The sequence below is a fragment of the Thermobia domestica genome, chromosome 11 (assembly GCF_964235325.1).
Source record: "Thermobia domestica chromosome 11, izTheDome1.hap1.1, whole genome shotgun sequence".
NCBI classification, from domain to species: domain Eukaryota; kingdom Metazoa; phylum Arthropoda; class Insecta; order Zygentoma; family Lepismatidae; genus Thermobia; species Thermobia domestica.
The window spans coordinates 266,962,104-266,982,686 of NC_137464.1; the positions used below are offsets into that span (position 1 = coordinate 266,962,104).

The 20,583-nt window shown below is 37.3% G+C and overlaps 1 protein-coding gene and 1 long non-coding RNA gene across 7 annotated transcripts in view; one reads left to right on the top strand and one right to left on the bottom strand.

Moving 5' to 3' along the window:
- The window catches only part of LOC145665062 (uncharacterized), a 119,261-nt gene extending 117,015 nt beyond the window's left edge, over positions 1 to 2,246 (bottom strand). For both annotated transcript variants that reach the window (XR_014127547.1, XR_014127546.1), the window contains exon 1: positions 1,982 to 2,246. This is a non-coding gene — a long non-coding RNA (uncharacterized LOC145665062). The remainder of the gene's footprint in view (positions 1 to 1,981) is intronic.
- The window catches only part of LOC145665058 (ATP-sensitive inward rectifier potassium channel 12-like), a 286,562-nt gene that overhangs the window by 180,204 nt on the left and 85,775 nt on the right, over positions 1 to 20,583 (top strand). Inside the window, exon 1 of one of the 5 annotated variants that reach the window (XM_081732313.1) lies at positions 4,435 to 4,514. The exons of the other annotated variants lie outside the window; for them this stretch is intronic. Coding sequence (XP_081588439.1) covers positions 4,450 to 4,514 — 65 coding nt within the window. The 5' untranslated portion in view covers positions 4,435 to 4,449. Of the gene's footprint in view, positions 1 to 4,434; positions 4,515 to 20,583 lie in introns of those variants that run through there. 5 annotated transcript variants of the gene reach the window in all.

Sequence of the window (20,583 nt, forward strand, 5' to 3'; positions counted from 1 at the left end):
TAGGCATAGGTGTCTACCCAATTTTTCGCGGCACGCTTCGCCACTGAACCCTTAAAATAAATAAATAAATAAATAAATAAATAAATAAATAAATGTACTTTCTACTGGCGAAAATGTTATCCAAAACGCTTCAATACTTCGGAGATTAGCTTGAACAGAGAGACTTTTTTTTATTATTTACTATCGACTAAGCTTCTATCGAAGCACATAGGACAAAATGTTAACTTTATTTGTTTACAACAACAGTTGAAATGAAATTGAGCTCTGGTCGAGATGAATGTCTGATAAGTTACTTTTAGTGCATTTGTTCCGACATCGATCCCCGGTGACACCGATGTCCTCCTTAGCTTTGGTAACATATGCGCGACTGTTTGTGCTGACGAGACGATCGTTCAAGCATAGTACATGAACTTCCCTTCATAACCACTCATTATAGCGTAATTCCCTTATGTCTTAGTGCCGCTAATGAGTGGTATAGCAGTCACGTTCCTGCTTGCAGAAAAAGGAAAAATGGAAATCCCGAGGCATGATTTAATGCTGAGCCATTTATGAGAGTCACTCTTTAGTACAGGTGAACAGTACCAGGAATTGCAAAAAAAAAAAAAAAAAAAAAAAAAAAAAATCCTTTTACATATTAATAGACATCTGTCCTTATATAATTCGCAACAGATGATTCAGATTGTGTGAGTTTTCCTTAAACTAAAAGTACCGGTAGCATATAATATTGCGACTTATTTTCCGTTTAATTTAAAATGAATCAACGATAACTTGTTTATTCCTTAGAAAGAAAATTCTTTATCAGCTATTGTTGCACAAAGAAAATATATTTATAGTACATAGAGGCATATCGATATACTGTTTGAAACTTTTATTTCAAACATATTACTTCCAGTCTAAAACCACGCTTGTTAACGTGCGCGTCTTTGATGCACGGAGACTTAGATTCGATTCCCGATGGAGGATCTTTGAAATTTGAACGCATTACGACGGTTCGAATTCCATCTTAAACTGTACGTTCACGACTCAGGCTGCAGCCTGGGTGCTGAAAATAGACGCTGAACTTCTATTCAACAAATCAACGAAATTACAGTTTTGATGCTTTCTCAAAACGGAGCATAGTGGCTCAGGGGTAGAGCGATTACTTCTGGTGCGTTGGGTCCTTGATTCGATTCCAGCTCGCGTCAAGTAAGCTTTGAGCTGGACAAACACCATGTACGTGGGTTTTTCCGTTTTCTACCATTTTCTTCATTTCAGCATTGCCTTCATTTCTCATCATCTCTGTCTCCTTTAGCCTAGCCATCATAACCGTGGGATTTCATTTCATTTTTTTTTTCGATCCCACCTTGAGCCAAGTGGACTTTATGGTGAACGGAAATACCCCTTTAATGGGTAAACGTCGAAGTTAACCTCCCACCACACACAAAATAAATAAATAAATAAATAAATAAATAAATAAAATAAAATAAAATAAAATAAATCTTTTACAAAGTACTATATGCTATCAAGGTTTGTTTTTCCTTAAGAAACAAGGAATCACGCTATTTCTTGTATGAAAAAATATTTATTTAGTGCGAATAGCGTTGCTACTTGCGGAAGCGCGAATGAATATCCAAAAAACGGAACTGCAGCAAGCCAGGTAGTGACACCAGCATAATGATTGGGAAACATAACCATAAGAACACAGCTTGAATGTACTTTCTTTAGCTTAGAAACATTGATTAACTATGCCAAGGTTTTGTGCATGCGTGAAAAGTGTACGCAATATTCATGTATCTAAGCCCACGAATCCTTCGTCTAAAGAACCGTTTTGTGACTCAACTATTCGTTTACTATACTCTAAGAAAGAAATGTTATTGGACTGATTCATTTATTAATTCATATTCAGAAGGTATTTTTAAACTGCTGAGGATGTATATCCCTTGAACCAAATTCCGACCTAAATAACTTACAAGCAACGTTTATTATTTGGAGTTTTCCTTACCATCTTCCTGGTACACGTACGCCTCAATGCAATATCTGACAACCATTTGAAGAATTTCCCCTTGATAAAGCAGACTCTGAAGGATTGAACCGAACTACAAAATGAATGAAGCAGGGCGCGAGTTTTGTTAATTGTGGCCCCAACCTCATTGCTTCTGATGTTCTTTTGTTTCCGTTGCATTTTAAACTTTGCAAAGACGTCAGTTATTTTTAAGACGGCTTATTCTGAATCAGACAGTGCGTCATGTTGTCTTGTCATGGCTGTTGTGTGCGGTGCCTTTGACACGCCACACAACACTTTCGCCTTTGTTCCCACACACACACACACACACACGATCTCAGTTGAATCAAATTCATCAGACAAATTTATACACGAATCACATGAAATGGCGTCAGTGTATTATTAACATATATGAATCGAGAACTTAATATGCGTATCAGGACCTAATGCTCACAAATCTTATATGATTGACAATGCAGCTTTCTCCAATAAGAATGGTAGAACTTTAAAATGAGAATAAAAACTACAAGTGATAATAAAATATATATTTGTTATCATTGTGGAAAGCAATCAATGGCGTGCTTTGCAGGCCTGTATCCAGGGGGGTCTAGGGGGGCCGGGCCCCCTTACATTTTTGCTGGCCCCCTAAAAGTTTTACAGTAGGCTTGTAAAAGAACTATAATACGGTGATGAACTATCATATGGTTGGATCGGGCCCCCCCCTAACTTCAGCCGGGTCCCCCTTAAGTTTTTGGGCTGGCTACGGGCCTGGTGCTTTGAAGATAATGTTGAAATGGCGTCCTCTGCTTCAGCCTGTGGATACTGAAGTTCCAATTTTGCACCACTTTTGTGCACATATTGTGGGGTAAATTCGCTATGATGGGTTCAATGTTGACTTTGAGTTCACGAATTATTCGTAGCATATTCTGCTACAGCTGCTGGCATCTTGTCCAGCTCCAGACTGAAGTATGATATCAAGTCTGGATAAAATGAGACAACTACGGTAGTACATACTTAATATTTGGTCAGGATATCGCTTCCGGTACGCCTAGTTGTACGTAGTTTCCCATGTGATGGTGATGCCCCAGTAATTAGACGGTAGCCTTCTATGACACTATATGAATGATCTGTACGCCAAGTGTATCCATTTCCAGTGTTACCTGCTGGACATATCTCGGCTTTTGAGGGCCCAGCATTTTTTTGGTAAAAATTGTTACTATTTTGTTACCTAATTTTTGTTAGGTTGGGTTAGTTTTTAGTTATGGTTAGGTTAGTAGGTTTGGTATTTCACGGTAACTTCCGCTAACTGCAAATAGTTCCTGCAGCATTTTCTACTTCTCCATTGCGCACATTGCGTTTCCATTTTATTCACTTCACAGATTATTTACACATCAATTACCCTTCCATAACACGAAGTCATTCCTCCTGTAATCACTGTTTTTTTTTTTTAAACCTAGTTTTGGCCCCTCAAAATCTCACATAACCAATCTGTTGTAATATATGTACACCATAGGCAGGGGTGTCATTTAGGGAGGGCAGGAGGGAGCAATTGCCCCCCAATAGTTTGAGTAATGCATATACTTTAATCGATTGACTACTAATATATTAGTACGAAACGTGAAAGTCTTCTTATGTCGGTGGTGCTCTCCCTTCCCCCCAAACGAAGTCTGAAATGACGCCCCTGACCATAGGTGACCGAAAATCGATTAGAAATTTTAAAACTTTTGTGAATAATATTAATAAGTATTCTCTGAATAATTAGAAAAGACGATGGAATCAACTACCGCTCAGGGGCGTCATTTAGGGGACAGAGGGGAATTGTCTCCGGAATTTGAGGTATGAAAAAACGTTAAACTATTTATGTCGTTGGAGACTTCTCCCCTCTCCCGCTCTCCAAGCGAAACCTGAAATGATGCCCTTTACAGCTAATTAGTGTGGTTTGAAATTGTTTCCTCTCAGATGCGGTTTTGTCCCATTTATGGACGTGGTCTGCATACGTAGTTGAAAATAATTCCTCCCGGAACAAATCATTCTTCAACAGTCCAAGTCATTACTTTTAGCACCAAAGGAATGGAAGTGACACATTGTTGGATGCTATTTAAAACATCATCAAACCTGTTTCTCATTCCCCAACGCACACAAACAATCAAAGTTTGATCGGTGTATCACATATTTCGGACCTCGACTTAGTGACTTACAAAAGAAAACAATTAGTACTTCGTATATACAACACATCATAATCATCTATTTTTCTAGAACCAATTCTCCTCCCCATTGATTTACGTCAGTAGAAGGGTTGCCGCAACACCTATTTTTATCGGTCTTCAATTTTGTTCCTCTCACCTTGAAATTGTCCCATTTTTGCCTCGTACAAAGTGAAATGGATTGTTGTTTCATTGTGGCTCCAGCGCTTGTTGTGTGAGTGTGTGAATGAAGAGGACTTTGTGCGTACGTGGCTCCTTCAAACGATGGGACTCCACCTCAGAGACGGGGTTTTCTCTTCCATTTTGCGAGTTTTGGATGCAATTTATAGGTATAGTACATTAAAAACCATTCAGTCACGCAACTACTAACAGGCATGCATTTCCTAAATATTATAAATGCAATTATTTCGTGACTTTTTACCAGTTGTATTTTTAATCAAGTCACGTATCTTGCAAATTCTTAAATTTCACCTTAGTTTCCATCCCTCCCAATCTTATCATCTATGCACATGTGTATGTGTATCTTAGTATATAAACTTTGATGTAAAGCTGGATCGAGTGATCTAAGTCATAAAGTTGACTATCGCAAGACCTGTGCATAGTTGGTTTGAATCCCATTCAAGACATGGATGTTATGTATTACTCTCTGACCACTTATTTCATTATCATAATCCGTTTTTGGGACGTTAAACTAAAAAAAGAAAATCATAATTCATTTTTTGTTGTCTCCTTTAGCCTTAACGTAGAATTGAGAAATGAAAAACTCAAATGCTATTATGTAACAATTGTAAATGAAAATGAAATATTCCAGTTTAACGTCCCACAATTACGCCCTTTAGGTTAAGGGAGACGATGATTAAGTCAAGCAAATGATGATGGAAGAATTGGTGGAATGAGAAAGTGGGAGGAAACGGGAGAACCCCGAGAAAACCCACGAATACGATCGTGACAATTGTGTATGTATGTAAGCCGAGATATTATGTTATACTGTATTTCACCGGCAGCACCAGCAAGTAACATGGTGTTTCAGTGGTTCGAATGTGCGTGAATTAAGCGATTGGAATTTTTGAATTTTTCTACCTACTTTGTAATATTTGATTACAATGAACAAGAAATCAACTTACTAAGCATGATTACAATTTAATCATCAAGTACTTCAAGTGTGAAAGTATACTTCAAGATACATCGAAAAAAGCAAGGATTCTAGATGCAAACCTCTCGAAAAGTCGAAACGTTGTTACGTGAATATTATGATAACATGGCTTTGGCTCGCCTACGAAGGGGAGGTAGTGTTTTTAAAAAGAAAAGTGAACTTTTAATGAGGGGTGATTCCTGATTGGTGGATCTCCTTTCTTTATTGTATATAATTTTATTTCTGATTTCAGTTGTAGAGTGTAGTCTGAGGAAGGAACTCCGAAACCGTTACTTTTCTAGTTTATTTTTTTATAATAAATATTCTAGCCACCCTTGTAAGAAAGCTGTGTTTTTCTTTATGAAAAGTTGTTACGATACAATATAGAAAATATTTATGTGCTAATACTCGGGACGTGGATTGCTATTTACTTATAGCGTTCATAATCACAAGGCTTCGGCTTAATTCTAGAATTCGTACTCGTCAATTTGGACTAAAGTTACCGTACATTAAAGTTCAAGAAGCAAGGAAACAAGCAAACAAACAAACAGAGATCCGTAGTACACTGAAGTTTCTGAAATTATCTGGCAGTGACGTTAACGTATTAAGGACAAGAACTCAAAATAAAAGTAATGATTTAGAGTTCATTTGTTTGAACATTGTGACATCCAATCTCATTATTTATTGAAGCGATTTAATCCCTTACCTAAGTGATCAGAATTCCTAATAACACCAGTTGACATGTTTAGGATTTAACGCATTTCAAGCTGTTAAAAGATATTTTGGCACTCTAGGTATAAACAACCTTTGGACGTCAGCTGCTTGATTAACTGCATTATCAGCTGCAAATGGGAACTAATTATACCAACAGATTTCCTTTCAATCACTTGATTCTTAAAACACCAAAGAAAAACTGCGCACACGGGGGTCACCGACTTTTATGCAATGGTGTAAGGATTTGCGCTGGTTTAAATTGGAAGATCAAAAAACAAATTAAATTGTTTTAAATATTTCATTTTTGATGTAACTCTCAACAAAATGATAAACTGATTTATATTGTGTTCTCCATCATCACAATTGTCTTATTATATGTGTAACAATGATGTGAAACTACGGTAGACTTCCGATCTCTGTGAATTCAATATTCAAACTTGAAATTGTACGCTACATTTATAACTGCTGTTTGCAACGGAGTAGACTTTCCAGATTTCTGAAACTCCAAACCGAGACATTGCTCATGTCAATATTTTATCAAAAATCCTCGTGATAAATTCTCAATTTAACAAGAGACATGTATAATGAAAATTTATATTGCACATTTTTCAAAATTATAATAATTTACGAGATTTATTCTTACAGATTACTTATCGGTCACAATCAGTGTTTCTTTCAGAAAAAAATATTCCAGGTTAGGCACAATTAGTATTCGGAGGAGCACTGCTGGTATTATTCTATTCATTATTATATTACAAATGTATTACTTTGATCTCTTCCGGGGGGCAGTGTCTCCCAAAAAAATGTCTGAAACGTTGGTCACAATTCAGACTTACGTTATATAAATGTTAATGTGCACAAAGACAGTATTTTGGTTTGTAATACCAATAATAAAACTAATAATGCAGAAATCAGTTTTGTATACTTTACGAGTCGGTGTTTGACCAGTCGTAGAAGTTAAAAAGGATGGCAGATCGTAGACCTAAGATGTCACGAGACCACAATGGAAAAAACCCTAGAAGTCGTTAAATAACTTTCCAAGTAGAAACTAAATTTCTCCGTCTGGCCAGGACTAAACAGGAAACCAGGTGGAGACGTCGGAACGACCCCTCAAAACTAAGAGTGTCCCGGTCAAACTGGGACGTCTGGCAAGCCCACAATAGAGGAATAACATCAAAGAGGCAACCTGTTTCTCGGATGCTAAATCCATATCAAAAAGCCATTACTCTATCACTCACTGCTTTTGTACTATGGGCACTATTTATTGGAATCGAAAGTGCTAATTGATGTCTCTCACTTGTGGTTGAAATAGGGGCATGAAATCAAATGTGAAACATACTCTTGGGAGATAAATTTAAATTTAAAGAGACATCGAAAGTTCGATTCGGAATACTATAGATTAGACACTAATATCGGCCGTTTTCGATTCTTTTTATACACGGGTTTGGACTTAAACATCTTAAGCTACACCAAAAAGTATGAATTCGACACTAATATCGATGTTTTATTTTTTAATTTTTACATGTTAATGCAATAAAAGTATGCACGATAATTTACCCTCAAACATACACATTATTTTGTGTATCATTTTTGTTCAGTTCAATGTGATATATCATTTCTCTATGTCTTACTATTGGACAATACCTACTATTAGTTAATGATAATTTCGGGATATATTTCATTAACCATATAAAGTGCTGTCATCTTCCAAGCATTACACTTAAGAACTTGATTAGCGAATACTTAATACCAGATTCATCTTCATAGATGGCGTGGCTGTTGTAGAGTATTAATTTTTAACTTATAAAAATAACTTTCTCAATTTCCTCAAAACCTGCGCATGAGGATTTACAGCCAATGAGATTTATTCATTTGTTGTATGCAAGGGCGGATCCACACGGGGGTCTATCGGGTTCAGACCTCCCAACAGAACTTCTAACTTGATGGTGGACAAACACCGTGTGCGTGGGTTTCCTCGGGGTTCTCCCGTTTCCTCCCACTTTCTTCATTACACCATTTCATTCATTATTTCGTCCGCACCGTTTCCTTTAGTCTAGCCGGCGTAATCGTAGGACGTAAAACTCAAAAATTTCATTTTTTTCTATAAAGGTATACTTGTTTAGCAGACATAATTAATGTAGCATAAAGGTTTGATTATATGCTTCATCTGTACTCTTTCTTTCTTTTCTTATTAAAAACATTTTTTAATGAAAGAGATTATAGGTAGCAGTACTTAATTCGCTTACAGTGTTTTCCAGTGCAGAATAATTCAGGTTCAATACTACCGGTTGGATTCCTTCCTCCCAAAAATGGACTCCTCGCAACAAAGAAATAGGGATGCGCGCCTGGCATCTTTGAACATTTTTTTTTTTCGTTAAGCGCTATTGACATTATACATTATCTTTTGTTTAGTGATATAACAAACAAACTAAGTAACTCTATGTCCTATGGAACCCTGAGGTTCAATGCAGTGTTCACAAAAGCTCTCCACTGACTTTTATCCTTAGCCAATTGGATTCAGTTTCTACTTTGTATTCCTATTTCTGCAAGATCCATCTTAATATTGTACTTCCATCTGCATCTAGGTCTTCCTAATAGTAGTTTTCCGATTGGATTTCCAATTAAGACTGAAAGCGTTCCTACTTTCTTCCATTCTGACTACATGACCTGCCCATCTGACCCTCCTAGATTTGATGATCCTAACAATGTTTGGAAAACGGTATAAATTATACAGTTCCTCGTTATGAAGTTTATTGAAAAGTGAAATGAAATATCGTCCCACGATTAGGCTAAGGAAGACGATGGTGGCGATGATAAGTGGCGATGATAGAAGAATTAATGGAGTGAGAAGGTAGGAGGAAACGGGAGTATCCTGAGAAAACCCACAGACGCGGTGTTGTTCACCACAAACTTACTTGAACTGCTATTTATTATTTTAACTTTTGACTCTATTATTGGCTTTGTATTTTGTTATATTTTATCAGCTATTTATTTCTCTGTTCAAACACTTACGTTTCCAACATTTATTTATTTATTTATTTTATCAGCTATTTATTTATTTATTTATTTTATCGGGTATTTATTTATTTTATCAGCTATTTATTTATTTCTCTCTTCAAACACTTACGTTTCCAACATTTATTTTTTATTTACTTTACTTGCCTCCCTTTTAATCAACAGGACTCGACTTCATTATGACAGGGACGAACAGTCTTTCTCCTTACGTCCGGATTACATTCCAATCAATCAACCAATCAAAGTGCTGATAATAGATTAGGTACGAAGACGTATAGTTTAGTAATGCCGTAATAGATCATAATATTTCCCACTCCAATCTGACTTAAAATCCTGGCAGCTTTTGCCATGTGAATCAGAGCTCACCTGTGGATTTATTTTTCTAAATCGTGAGAATTCTGAATAGTAAACATTGTTTTACGATCATAGAGAAGAGAAGGATAGTTTACAATTGTTTTTATTGTCTTAAGACGTTTACTTTGGCTTCCACAATAGGTGTTGGCATTCAAACGAATGTTTTCTCCGACGTCCTCTGATTGTAACAGTGGCAAAAATACTTGTGATGGATAAATAACCAACTTGGCCTGAGTACGAATATGTGTTACATCTTGGCACAACGAAGACAATAGTTGACCAACTCCTTTACATTTGTTTCTCCAAATCCTAATCGTAGTGTTTCTTAAACAATCAGTTGTGAACTAATGTCCGATCAACTGAAACATCTTCCTAAAACACTCAGAATTGTACAGACTTTGATGAAATGGACGGCTCTTTGGACATTCTGAGACTGTTTACCTTGTCTGAATTCCAAGTTCTGTTTCAGCTCACATTGTGTAATGCTTATAGTTTCTCTCGTAGTAATTTTGGCGTATCAGTGCGGATTTAAGCAAAATCGTTCAACTATTGACCAGATATTTACCATTCAACTATATAATGCTCCAGCACATCAATTATTTATTGATTTTATAAAGGCTTTCGACTTGGTTAGGAGAGAAATATTGTACAAAATGCTTACTGAATTTGGTATACCAAAAAAGCTATCCCAAAGCAAAGTTCGAACAGGAAAATACTTGCCCACGAGTTTTCATTCGGGAATGGTCTGAAACAAGAAGATGCAGTGTCTCTATTATTATTGATAATCTTAGAACACGCTATAAGGAATCAAAGATAGTAACACGGTTTAGACCTGAATGACATTCACTAAGTTATGATGTATAGTGATGATGTAAATTTGATAGGGGATGATAAGAGAATCATAGAAAGAAATGTAGAGGTTTTATTAAACGGCTGCAGGGACAGCGACATGGGTTTAGAAGTAAATGCAGAGAAAAGTAAATACTGTACATGGAAATTCGCGTGGATCGTAATACTGCAAATTATGGAAGAGTCAAAATATCAAATAATGCTTTCGACAAAGTGAATACTTTCAAATATCTGGGATCATTATTCACAGACGAAAACCATATTAATGAAGAAATTAAATGTCGAGTAAAAGAAGGGAATTTGTATTATTATTCAGTTCAAAAAATTTGCTGGCGCGAATTCTGTCTTAAAATGTATAAAGCGATAATCATGACTGTTGTCCTGTATGATTGCGAAACAGGGGGCCACGGTGGCTCACTGGTAGAGCCGCGGTGGCTGGTGCATGGGGTCCCGGGTTCAAACCCTGCTCCCACCAAGTGAACCTTGTGGTGGACAAACACCGTGTGCGTGGGTTTCCTCGGGGTTCTCCCACTTTCTTCATTCCACCATTGCATTTATTGCTAGCGTAGCCGGTATAACCGTGGGACGTAAAACTCAAAAATTTCATTTCATTTTTCGATTGCGAAATATGGTGTCTTACTCTGAGGAAAGAACGTAGAGTGAAAGTATTTGAGAATAAGATCTTGAGATGGATATTAGGGCCCAAGAAGGAACGGAGATGGAGATTGATTGAAACTTCATTACGAGAAACTACATAATTTACAATGTACCATTTACCAAACATTGTTAAAGTAATCAAATCTAGGAAGTTCAGGTGGCAGGTCATGTAGCCAGAATGGAAGAAAGTAGGAACGCTTTCAAAGTTTTAACTGGAAATGCAATTGGAAAACGATTATTAGGAAGACCTAGGCGTAGATGGGAGGATAATATTAAGATGGATCTCTTAGAAACAGGAATACAAAGCAGAAATTGTATCCAGTTGATTAAGGATAGAAGTGAATGTTCTTCACGTTAAACTTGAAATTTTAAATTTTAGTTTCGTTTCATGTATCACGTTAAAGTGATGAAAAACGAATGGAAGCTTTCAAAATGTGGGTGTAGAGAAGAATGGAAAGAATTAGTTGTATTGAACGGAAAACGAATGAGGGGTGTTGGAAATGGTCGGGGAAGAAAAGAACAATTTTAGATATTATTAAGAAGAGGAAGAGAAACTGATTAAGAGGTTGCTTAAGAGGCTTCATCCCGGCGAAATTAAAATACCGCTAATTTTATAGTAATTATGTGATATCTTCAAATAGATAAAATATTAAAATATAATCGAAATGTGGAACAAGAGCACCCTAGACAATATCATTTTACATGAGATACCGTTATCACGATTCACTTATCTGCTTTCGATTTCGAGCCATTTTGAAAATCGGGATTTATTTTCACGTTTCTAAACGGCTGAAAACGGAAAGCCACTAGGTGACTTGTGATAACGGTACCTCATGCAAAATAATATTGTCTAGGGTGCTCTAGTTTCATATTTCAATTATCTTTTATCTATTTGAAGATATCGCATACCGGTAATTACTGTAAAATTAGCGGTATTTTAATTTCGCCGGGATGAGGCTTCTTAAGAAGGAACCGTATCATGAGGAACATGTAGAGGGTATGGTGGCAGAAAAAAGAGGGAGAGGGTGAAGGAGACTACAATTAATGGAGAATATCCACAGAAAAATTGTACGTAAAGACGAAGAGGTTAGCGGAAGATCGTGGATCATAGAGGCTTCTTAGCTGTGGCAAGTGACCAGCCAATAAGGGCGCAATATCTATGATAATGATGATCATGAATGTTATTTTGTTTCATAAATTAATTTAAAATGTAAAACCTAATTAGGTTCTACATTCCTCCGCTGTTTAATTCTAGTACTAAATAGGACACATCATTCCAACAGTGGGTTTCTACAATTCTCAATTTCCTGTTTTAGTTTGTAATTTTATTGGCATCATTTCCATTCCCTTCTGGACCAATTTCTTTTTTTCTTAATAATCTCGGAATCAATATGGACACAGACGGATGCAATGAATGAGTGCAAACACTACGTTCTTTCGTCATATGTGTTAATGTCCGCTCGACATACTAAAACGACAAAAATAGTACATTTTGGGGGGGAAACAGGGGCATCCCAACAGCTACAGACTTTTAAATTCGTTAACTTCACGCAGAGAAATAAAATCGCTGGAAAATGTAAACGAATGTCAACATTCAGAGTTCCGCAGATGGTTTCTCATCAACACGTTGTCCAATTATCCACATTTGTATTTGATAATGAACTATGTCGGATTCCCAAATTACGTCCATGAACAAAACTTTGGAATCATCTTCTGCTTTCGAAGTTTATTTGTGTAATTGAATGGTCTCGTACGCGTATTGCATTACTTTTGCACTTGGTTCACTTCACGAATCTCTCTCTCTCGCTGCGCTATGAAATTGAAAGTCTTAGTTGAAGGAAGAATTAGAGTTAGATGAGCAGTTAGCATTCTTGCTTTGCAATAAGGAAATACTAGTTCGAATCCTACTGCCAACCATTCTGACAGATTTTCCTCAGTCTTGTTTCTAAGAATTCTCCACTATTTTAGTAAAAAGATAGCGAATGGCCAATTTTCTGAATATCACTAAAATAGAGCACTCCCAAGTAACATTTTCGTTGTCAAACGGTGTGCCAACGGTTATCTATTTGTAGGCATCGTTGGCAAAGCCACTATCAAAATGCCAACGGCAAATTCGACAATCCAGCAACCATTGATACCAACAAGCGAAAACAAAACAGTGGTACAGCGTAGGTGCATCGTTGTTTCGGCAATGCATCGAAAGATTATGTTCTATTTTGTTGTCACAATGTTGGCGTTTCGTAGGATAACGATCGTCGGCCAACTGTTTTTTCTTTCCAGGTTGGTGTTTTGTTGGCATTCCATTGGCCCAACCACACCATAGTTGGTAGATTGTGATTTTCTCATTGGTATTTTGTTGGAATTTCGTTATCCCAACTCCTCCATGGTTGGCACACTGTCGTCCATTGGTTGGTTGGCCAACTGTACACAATCTTCTGTTGGCCCAACATTGCAAATAATTATTGGCATAACGATTTGCAGTACCGTCAAAATCACCGTTGGCCAACCAACTATGGCCGTTTGGCCCAACCATTTGTGAACCCAAAATGCTACTTGGGCTATGTATTCTCAAGATCTGTACATATTCCTTTGTATGGGCCAGTCACGCATGCAAAAGGATTTCTGAGTTAAAACCCCCTCCTCCTGTTGAAAATGAAACGAAATCACTCACTTTAATGCCCCATGATTATGATCTTTAGGCTAAGACAGACGGATGATTATGGCAAGGGAATGAGGATGGAACAATTTGTGGAATGAGAATGTCGGAGGAAATGGGAGTATTCCAAAAAACAAACGGACACGATGTTGTGTGCCACAAACTTACTTGGACGGGGATCGAACCAGGGACTCCACACACCAGAGGTAAGCGCTGTACCACTGAGCCACCGTGCCTCTTCCCGCTGTTGAGTATTATGGAAAAATAAACATTTACTGTATTAGGATATATATATATATATAACGCTTGTCCTAAAAAGAAATGCAATTAAGGGCCTTCACTACAGCGAAATTTAGCTACCGCTAATTTTAGACTTTTTTCTGTAATATCTTCAAAACAAATAAAAATATTCGAAAAACAGAAACATAGTTAACTAAATACGATTTTGCATGTGATATCGTTATCACAACTCATCTGTCTGCTTTCGATTTGCAACTGTAGATAGATTTAGCATTTTTTTGCGGGTTCTCTAAATAGCTGCGTACGAAAAGCAGACAGATGAATTGTGGTAAAGGTACCACATGCAAAATCGTATTGTCTAGTTCACTACGTTTCTGTTTTTCGAATATTTTTTATTTGTTTTGAAGATATTACAGAAAAAATCTAAAATTAGCGGTAGTTGAATTTCGCTGTAGTCAAGACCCTTAAGTACTTGAACCCCCCGCACACACACACACTCACTTGACGATATTCTGTGCATGCCTGTGGTATAAACCATGTGGTACTTTACATTCACACTTTGCGCCACGTTGTACTCTCTTTAATGAAACATTTGTTCACCAAATGCCAACAAAATTGCCTATATTCATTTTAATAATCAAAAAGTATAAATCCCCAAGACGTGAGAAATGGCTTATGTCATGTTGTAGGATAGAAGCATTTATTTATGAAATATGAATGCAATAGTACTAGTCTTTTTTGAGTATATCAACCGAAACTAATTGATTCCAAGGATAAAATATTACTCTTGGAGTTTCCTAGAAAAACGACTGATACCATTTCATAAAGTTGTTAATGAAATGTGATTTATTAAAAATCAAGAAAATCGTTAAATCTGTTTTTGGACAACTTACAATATTTGGTTCTCGCCATCCACTAAATCAGTGGTTCCCAACCTTTTTTGATTGACGATGCACGTCACTGAATGCCCACGACATAGCAACGTATTTGTTTTAATTTTTGTTACTAATATAAATTATAACAGTGTATCCTGCAAGTTGCTATGAAGTAGTGATTGATTGTATGTAGTACTCAGCATTCTTATTGCTGCTGGAGGTCTCAACTGGTACAATATGTCTCAAAATTGGCTTTAACTAATTATTAAATCCTTTGAGTTTTAAATTCTAAAATTTTGGTAAACACCCTATGGGTCTGCATGACACACCAGGTGGGAACACTACATTAAACTACCACTTTTTGGGCGGGTTAGTAGAAAAACAATTCGAAACTCCTTGTGAAGAATTTTATAAAAACCTATATTCAAAATTTTGTCTGGTTTCGTTGAATGGTATGGCCTCTGTGCAGTGTTTCTTTCAGACTGCTTTGGGGGGTAGTGCCCTCTGAAGCTCTGAGAATGTCCCCCGGAGGAGAGAAAATAATATGTCTATAATATAATATAATAATAAATAGAATACTACCGTGTAAAAACAAGGGCATCCATCAGGGGGGCAAGGTGGGGCGCTCGCCCCCCTCCTTTAGAGGAAATTGTGTTTCGGAAGATTGAAAACACAATAGATATTTTAGAATAGTTACCGCAAATTTGAGACTACATTTGAAATGTCACTTACACATGTCCCCCCTTGGAAACCACAACATGGGTGTCCTTGTGTGAAAACAATATGTACGCCTCCGAATACTAGGTGTGCCCCCGGAACATTTTCTCTGAAAGAAACACTACCTCTAAGTGTTCACTCTGGACGAACAAATGCACAGATATCGAAAGATCACTTTTCTTTTTCAGTATATAGAGGCCGTAAATCGTGTAAATCAATTGAAATTTGTTTTTTTTTTTTTTTTTTTTTAATTAACATACTCCCTTCACTTGTATTCGCTCGAATGTAAAAATAATAGTTGAACATTGAAGGAACGGTGAAGGATTGAATTCACTTCAATCGAGAGTTGGAACACGTTCTTTTTAAAAGTTGTAACGAGGAAGAGAATGCTTGTTAAAGGGTGGAATGAGGAAGAGAACATTCTTTTTCACGGAACAGGATCATGAAAGGAACGATGCTCATATTTTAAAAAAGAACGTTCCAAATATTGGTTACATTTGGTATCCATATGAACTTTTATAACGCAAGAAACGTGTGATTTAACAATGAAATGACTGACAGTGATTTTGAGGAACATCCTACATTTGACTTCGAATGAAAGATGTTTTTGAGTCTCCTATTTCGTTGTTGTCTCGCTTGATATCACAGCAAGGTCGTTAACTTTGAAATGGATCTGTCATCACAGTTGTTTCTGAAGAGAACAGCAGACACGCTGCCATCTATTGTCAACCGAGAAGAAATGTCGAAAGCAGTTTCGGTAGCGTTTGGTAGGTGGCGCGTGTGATCTATCTATACATTAGTTTTGAAGGTCGCAGAGAATGGACGAGGCATTTTAATTCAAACAGTACCATTCGGATGTAAACACAGAAATGCATTTTAAAAATCAAGACGTTTGTTTACTATCAGGAAAACAAATCCTGTTTTCATCCAACATTCTGTTTCAGAGCAAGCAACAATAAATTCTGCCTTGAAAAAAAGAAAATGAAATATTTCAGTTTAATCGAGTGAATGATGATAGAAGAATTACTGGAGTGAGAAAGTGGGAGGAAACGAGTACCCCGAAAAAATCAATGGACCAATGTTATAACCAGAAATTTACTTGGCTGGGAATTGAACCAGAGGCCCCACACAACGGAGTGCTCTATCACTGAGACCCCCCTACCAAAATTCTACTATGTTAAGAGCTTGGTTGGCTGAATTGAAGTTTAGCGTCTCGCTCAGCACCTAGGTTACATGAGAGGTGGACCTATAGCTTAAGGTAACGTCCGAACTACCGGTTAAATTCCCACCGGCAACCAAAAAAATTAAATGAAATCTTTAAGTTTTACGTCAAACGGTAATGCTAAAGGACACGGTAATGATGAGAAATGAATGAAATGATGGAATAAAGAAAGTGAGAGGAAATGGGAGAACCCGGAGAAAATCCATTCACACGGTCTTTGTTCACCACAAAGTTCACTTGGCGCGAACTGCAATCTAACCTAGGACACCAGGCACCAGAGGAAAACCCTCTACCACTGAGCCACCGCGGCCCCACTACCGGCATTCGAATCCACGTCTCCTACGTGCAGTGATGATTTCAAGGAGTGGCCTGGGGGCAATTCTCCGATTGTGCTCAACCGTTGAATATTTTGGCATTGTTACTATCAAACCACGTTTATTGGAATTCGTCCTGGAGGAAATAATCTGAAATCCCACTGCTTGAACTGAAGGAACGTAAGTTAACCATATAGTCGCGAGGTGAGCTCTGCTATATTCTCTCCGCCATTCTCTTTAATTTAAGCGAATATGTAAAAATAAATAAATAAATTATGCCCCCACATGTTACTAGGGCCAATGTACTGTGTCTTTCATAGAACTCCTTTGAACTGGAAGTCTCGAACGAAATTCGTACACCCCCTAGCAAGGGCGGAGCTATGGGGGCATAGGGGGGCATTGCCCCCAATTTTTTTGACAAAAAATAAAAATGTCACAGTAAGAAAGTGATCAAAAATGAGTTATTCATATTAACTCCACACTCGTGCCCCCACCAGACAAATCCTAACTACGCACATGCCGCCTGGGTGTCTTAATTAACCATTCCGCTAGTTTTCCTATCATTAATATCCTACCTAATGAAGACGGTATTCCAGTACGAGGCAGAAACATTAGGTATATACGCTCTGCAGATGATATGGCGCTTGTTGCGGAATCTAAAAAAAAAAAAATCAATAAGATGTCAGAAAACTTGAGCAAGGGCTGTGAAGAATATGAGATGGAAATAAATGTTAGAAAGACAAAAGCCATTGTGACTGGAACGAAGCGGTCGGTATCAAATATAGCAGTAGACGTGAAAGTGACTAGTTTTCGATACTAAGGTATTATTATTAGTGATGATATAAAGTGCGCATGTGAAATAAAAGCAAGGATAGGAATGGCAAAAGAAGCCTTTAGGAGGAAAAAATACTATTTCCTTTAACTTTAAATAAAGAGTTGTGAAAAAAGTCTCATAAAATACTTCGTGTGGAGTTTTGTACTGTGTTGTGGAGTATTGGAATAGAAGGATGGGGCAGAAATATGGATATTACACAAAAGTGGTGAAAAGAGACTAGATACTTTCGAAATATGGGTGTGAAGAAGAATGGAGAGAACTGAGCGGAAAACGAATGAAGAGTGTTAGAAATTGTGAGGGAGAAAAGAACAATATTAGATATTATTAAGAAGAGGAAGAAAAATTGGTTGGAACAGTGGCTGAGAAGGAACTGCATCATGAGGAACGAGCTAGAGCAGTAGTTCTCAAAGTGGGGTCCGAGGTTAGCGTACGTGTCTTTGGCGTGGGAGACCCGGGTTCGATTCCCGGCGGGAGCTCATGTGGTTCGGATTCCACGTTAATCAGTAGGTCCACGTCTCATATAGCCTCGCTGCTGAAAGGGGCGCTAAACTAAAATCATCTCAACTCAAAGTGGGGTCCGTGAGACCTAGCCAAGAAGGTCCGAAAAACCTAAAAATAAAATGTGTTGTAATAAAATAGAACTCACAGCTGTTACGCAAGAAATATTTTTTTCAGTTACTACAAAGAAAGCAATTAGAAATTATACCTAAGTTTGAAAATTTAAATATATTCCTACTTTACTAAATTTCTACCGTTATATATGATTACTTCAAGTGAGAGAAATTCCTTCTTTGTTAGGACACTTTTTGAAAAGCAGTTGTACTGCATGATGCCTCGGAATTTCATGGATTTCATTCTCAAGTCGCGGAAAGCTCTCATCACTACCATCAATTTTCCAGATTTTTTTTTTTTTTTTTTTTTTAAGTAAATGTTAGTCATTCCTATGCTTATAAACATCAAATCTGCCCCGAAGTCTTTATTTTAAAAAAAATAAAACTAAGAAACCTGTTCTAAAATATGTTCCTAGATGCACCATTGCGAGTAACTCTAGACTCAAATTGGTTTCCGTGTGCGCTGTGAGTATGAAGAGTTGTCTAAAAAAAAAAAAAAAAAAAAAAAAAAAAGGCATTGCAATATTTGGTAACTTTTACCAATTCCCTACCACTTACTTATGTAAGCAGATCTGTTTTTGCTCTTTGCAGTATTAAAATTTTAAAGCGAAATCATCTTAATGTGGAATTGGATCTAAGATTGATGGTGACAAAAGTTATTCCAGATTTCGATGCAGCTGTGGAAAATCTCAAAGTATTTCATTCTTCATATTAGTGATCCCACATTTCAGAACGTTACCAAGTGGATTTTCTTTTTAAAAAGTCAATTTTGAGAGTTACTGTATTTTCCGTTGAAATTTCGTTCACTGGGATAGAATCATGTATCTTTAGAATAAACTACTTTTTGCATTATTTTTCTTGATCTTTTTCTTGTCAGTAGTAATTCTAATCAGTATATTTTAAAATACCATGTCAAATTTCAGATAGCATTGCACGGAGGTCTGCAGATCACTTTCCGAATGAACAGGGGGGTAGCGCTATCGGAAAATTTGAAAACCCTGAGCTAGAGAGTATGGTGGCTGGAAAGAGAGGGAGAGGACTAAAGAGACTACCATTAATGGATAGTGTTGCCACGAGACGAGACATTTCTCGTGTCCCGTCTCGTCTCGTCTCGTAAACGAGACGAGACACGAGACGAGACGGAACCCTTTTAGACGAGACACGAGACGAGACAGACTACTTGTCCCGTCTCGAAAATGAAAACGCTGGCGGGAATGGCCAAGATTGAAATTGCCAGTGGTCATATAGATTGCAAAAGGAAAATCCCCTTTGTGAGAAAACATGTTGAAAAGCCTTCATAGAAAAGTGTCCTCTGTCTATTGAATGAATCAATCGTGATACATGAGCTTCCAGGAATATCATCCTTAATGTCTTGTCCCCAATTTCCCTTACTGTAAACTGAGGAATTCTCTTTTTTTTTTTTTTTTTCATTTCTGGCTGGAATGATGACAAACAAAATCAAAGACAGAGAAGATTTTTACAAGGTCAAGAAACCGAACTACCACAACCATCTATTCAATTTGAAAACTGGATAAGGTCTACACTCATTACAGGCTGTAGTTGAAAGTTCTGGTTGAGATGGCGGATTCTCTGGTGGCGGTATTCTTTTTGCTATACGAACCGAAATTAACCGAAAACGGCAATTGAAGTATGTCATCTTGCAACTAAAATTTTGTCTTCTCTCTCGTTCTCTCTCTCTCTCTCTCTCTCTCTCTCACACACACACACACACACACACATACACATAAAAATACACTTTTACCATTTTACCAATCGCTCGCTTATTATACAGCAGTCATGTTGTAAAATTCACCTCTTCGTTTGGAAGGCGGGCGCAGGACAAAAAAGCAGATATTATCGACGAACCCTTCAAATTGTTTGCTTTCAGCAAATTTATGATACTAACAATAACACTTTAAATGAAGAGGTTTTACAGGGGGACCTTCGTTTTGTTACGCGGAAATGTTTGATCTGACCAGTGTGCGAAATTGCCCTCTGCTTCCAAAGTTCGTCGACCCTACTGTTCCTTTCCTCTTTTAAGGTCGCGTCATAACTACCCTTCTTTGAAAACCTCTTCATTTAAAGTTAGAAAGATGCAGTAAAATTGTGACGTCACGGCGGAGCAGAAACAGCTTTCGCCCAAGGTCCTTGTCATTCACCCTTGTTTGTTTCTTTGATTTTTGCAGGAAAGTGAGTGATTCTTGCTT